Source organism: Manis pentadactyla, chromosome 6 (assembly GCF_030020395.1).
Source record: "Manis pentadactyla isolate mManPen7 chromosome 6, mManPen7.hap1, whole genome shotgun sequence".
NCBI lineage: Eukaryota > Metazoa > Chordata > Mammalia > Pholidota > Manidae > Manis > Manis pentadactyla.
In genome coordinates, this window is record NC_080024.1 from 35,215,939 (window position 1) to 35,220,449 (window position 4,511).

General features: G+C 34.1%; 1 protein-coding gene across 7 annotated transcripts in view; it reads left to right on the top strand.

Annotated features, from left to right (window-relative positions):
- The window catches only part of ORC2 (origin recognition complex subunit 2), a 43,295-nt gene that overhangs the window by 34,848 nt on the left and 3,936 nt on the right, over positions 1-4,511 (top strand). For all 7 annotated transcript variants that reach the window (XM_036928140.2, XM_036928139.2, XM_036928141.2 and 4 more), the window contains one exon: positions 3,822-3,883. In XM_036928140.2, the coding sequence (XP_036784035.2) occupies positions 3,822-3,883 (62 nt within the window). The remainder of the gene's footprint in view (positions 1-3,821; positions 3,884-4,511) is intronic.

A 4,511-nucleotide genomic window follows, 5' to 3' on the forward strand; every position in this document is an offset into this window, starting at 1 on the left:
TAGCAAACTCCACTGCAAAGTATAGAATTCCAGAACTATTTTTAACAAGATGAAGTGTTGAAAACCAACAACCTGTTGGGATGAGATAAAAATTTGAATAAATGAGGAGAAATACTGTTTTCTTGGATGGACTGAATATTATAAAAATAGCAGTTACGCCCAAGTTAGAAATGTGTAAGACCTATAAATTAATCAAACGTAAATTTTGTGTGTGTGTTTTAAAATTGACAGAAAACTCAAACTTTCTTAAAGCAGAAAGAGGTGAGACTAGTAAAGTTTTTTTTTTTTTTAAGAGCAATGAGGGGACACTTCTGGTCAAGACATACAATTTAATTCATCCCCTTTTGTTTGAAACACACAGTGTAATAGATGAAATAAAAAACAACAAAAAATAAAAAGATATAGCCTGACTCAAAAATATGAACATCTCAGTGGAACAGAATCATAAAGCAGGGAGAGAGCTGACACCACAGCCCAGCTGTGTTCTAGATCTAGAAGCAGCATTGGCATCTAGGAGTTTGACTTATGTGGGGTAACACTAGCGACAATATCATGTATTGTCCAAACCTAGACATTTTTATTCGGGACAAATGCTAAGCCGAAAATGATGGTAGATGTAAAAATAAAAAGCATATGAAACAATACTATATAGTGCCCAAATTTATATGTCAATATAAACAGCTTGTAAATGTGCACAGAAGTAAAAAAATAACTTAATTCAGGATAGTACTGATAGTACAGGATAGTAATTACCCTGAAAAGAAGGGAGGGGAATAGATAAGGGACAGTATACATAAGAACTTTCAAATCTTTTTTTTTGGCTAGCAATTTCCTTTCTACTTAATTTATTTTTCTTTAATGTGTTCATTTTTATTAAAACTTTTTGTTTTGAAGTAATTACAGAATTCACAGGAGGCTATAAAGACATGTAGCAAAATCCTGAGTACCCCTTTCCCAACCATCTCCCATGCCAACATCTCACACCATAGAGCAGTAGTAAAACCAAGCAACTGACATTGGCACAATCCATAGGGCTTACTCAGATTTTACCATTGATATGTGCACTTATTTGTGTGTGAGTGTGTGTGTGTGTTCAGCTCTTTGCAATTTTGTCACATATGTAGTCTTGCATAATTATCACCAGTCAAGAAATGCAGCTGTATCAACAGTATCATATACATATGTATATATATCTCGTCATATAATCAACTACATATATAAGGACTCAAATGCTAATTTTAATGAATTTTGTTACTCTATAGAGCTGGTTTTGTACACTTTTAAGATTAGCATTGCATTAATATTAGAATATGCATTAGGTGAACATCTAATCAAAATTTATGATGGATTTGGGAACAAAAAATCTTCATTCAATTTTACTAATATGCTTACTGCTGATGGACCATTGTAAATTGCTACACAGAAAGTTGGAGATCCATGCAAGTATTCCAACATTAAAGATGACACTGCTCTAATGTAAATGTTCTTTAGTTTGGCATACCTAAATGTCTTTGTGCAAGCCTCCAATGCTTTTATTTTTTATTAAGGTATCATTGATATATGATTTTATGAAGGTTTCACATGAGCAACACTGGTTACAACATTCACCCATATTAATCAAGTCCACCCACACACCGCACTGTAGTCACTGTCCATCAGCATAGTAACATGCTAATAGAGTCACTTGTCTTCTCTGTGCTATACTGCTCCCCATGTGGTAATCATAATGTCCCTTAATCCCCTTCTCCCTCCCTCCCCACCCAACCTCCCCTATCCCTTCCCTTTGGTAACTGCCTGTCCCTTCTTGGAGTCTGTGAGTCTGCTGCTGTTTTGTTCCTTCAGTTTTTATTTGTTGTTATACTCTAGAAATGAGTGAAATCATTTGGTACTTGTCTTTCTCTGCCTGGCGTATTTCACTGAACATAATACCGTCTAGCTCTATCCACGTTGTTGCAAATAGTAGGATTTGTTTTCTTTTTATAGCTGAATAATATTCCATTGTGTATATGTACCAACTCTTTATCCATTCATCTACTGATGGACACTTAGGTTTCTTGCATAACTTGGCTATTGTAATAGTGTTGTGATAAACATAGGACTGCATATGTTTTTTTGAATCAGGGATCTTGTTTTCTTTGGGTAAATTCCTAGGAGTGGAATTCCTAGGTCCAATAGTATTTCTGTTTTTAGATTTTTGTGGAACCTCCATATTGCTTTCCACAGTGGTTGAACTAATTTACATTCCCACCAGCAGTGTAAGAGGGTTCCCCTTTCTCAGCATCCTCACCAGCATTTGTTGTTCCTAGTCTTTTCTGTTGGCCATCCTAACTGGTGTGAGGTGATATCTCATTGTGGTTTTAATTTGCATTTCCCTGATAATTAGCGATGTGGAGCATCTTTTCATGTGTCTGTTGGCCATCTGAATTTCTTCTTTGGAGAACTGTCTCTTGTCTCTTCATATCCTCTGACCATTTTTTAATCAGGTTATTTGCTTTTTGGTTGTTGAGGCATGTGAGATCTTAATTTTGGATGTTAACACCTTATCAGATATGTCATTTATGAATACATTCTCCCATACTGTAGGATACCTTTTTGTTCTGCTGATGGTGTCCTTTGCTGTACAGAAGCTTTTTAGTTTGATATAGTCCCATTTGTTCATTTTTGCTTTTGTTGCCCTGGCTCAAAGAGATGTGTTCAGGAAAAAGTTGCTCATGTTTATATTCAAGAAATTTTTGCCTATGTTTTCTTCTAAGAGTTTTATGGTTTCATGACTTACATTCAGGTCTTTGATCCATTTCGAGTTTACTTTTGTGTATGGGGTTAGACAATAATCCAGTTTTATTCTCTTAACATGTGTAGCTGTCCATATTTGCCAGCACCAGTTGTCCAACACTTTTTTTTTAAGTACTTTGAAACTTTGGTTCATTTTGCAAACTCCAATATCATTTAGTCTTTACTTGGTATGAATATGACTGATCAGAAATCTTTACCAAAATTTTTTAGCTGTGGAGTTAGTGGCAGTACTTAGTTATAAAGACATTCAGATGATCTAAAATATGCTTATAGTAGTTATTCTCTTGATTATCATAAAAATGAAAATGCAAAGGCTTAAAATTTTGTCCATACCCAAGGACTGTTAAGAATAAGTTAGTGTAACACAGCTTCCAGTCCTATAATTCCACTGTGTAGTCTCCTATAGAAATAATTTAAAATATGAAAGAACATTTATATATAATTTTATTTAATATGGACTTATTTTTAATAATTAAAATTGGAAGTAATGTTAACATCCAAAACCAGTAGGGAAATGGTAAGTTTGTGGTACATGATACGATAGATGAACAGCCAGTAGAAACTGTATAGGAAAGATCTTAAAAGACATGGGAACATCAGTAAGTGAAAAAGTGAGGTTTATAATAGTATATACCGTATATAAATGCATGAATTTGTTTCCACTGTGCCTTATCCTACAAAGATTTAAGAAAGCAGCATACGCAAATACAATCTCCATATTAGATGTTAGTTGCTATTATTTTAGAGTTATAGGATTTTTTCTCTACTTAGATTTTGTTATACATTCCAGATTTTCTAGTGTTGACTAACCTATAGTAAAAAAAAAAATTCCTAAATTTTCCTTAAAAGGAAATTTTAAAAGCTTCTCTTTTTAAGTAGATCAGGATGTTATGTTCCTTGAAGAAAGGAACTGAAAATAATATAGACAGGCCAAGTATTTCACATTCTCTTGGTGTTTTTTACAACTTGCTGTTATCTTTTTATGTTAATGTTTTGTATTTGAATTCCTGTTTTTTTTTTTTCCTTAGGGGGATTTTCAGGCTACTAATAAAGTACCAGCTGGATAACCAAGATAACCCTTCTTACATTGGTATCCAATATTTATGATATTAAATTGTGTGACTTGTGTTTCACCCCATAAACTCCCTTTTCTGGGGTCTAATAATAGCACCACAGTTTTTCACAGTAGTGAAGTGGTTTGCTACGTGATCAAGTGCATCTGCCACAGTGCATCTGCCACACAGTGCATTTTCAAGCAGCCATACAAGCTGCTAAACAGGCTGTTTGCCAATGTGAATTGAAACATAAACTTAGCTTACTTTTTAAATTTCCTATGCTAACTACAGATATGTGTCTACCAATTACATGTATTCCATACATTGGGATGTTTTCTTGCCGTTAAGTAAGAACAATCTGTTAAACATTTTAATAATTGTTCAGCTGTCACAACTTAACTAGTTTGCTCTTTAAAAGTCAGCTTTATCCATGCTGTTTAAAACTGCTCACAAGATTGTTATACTTGGCACAGTTGGCTTTAAACCAATCATTTCTCTTTAAAAAATCTAAGTCACAGTGTATAACACCTAATATTCTGTAGTTTTGCTTCTTCAGAGGTGCATACTTACAAAAAACCAATCCTGACTGACTGCTTTGACGCACTAAGGCAACAGCACTTTTTTTCTGTGTTCTTTGATATGGGTATCCATATATGGAGTTGC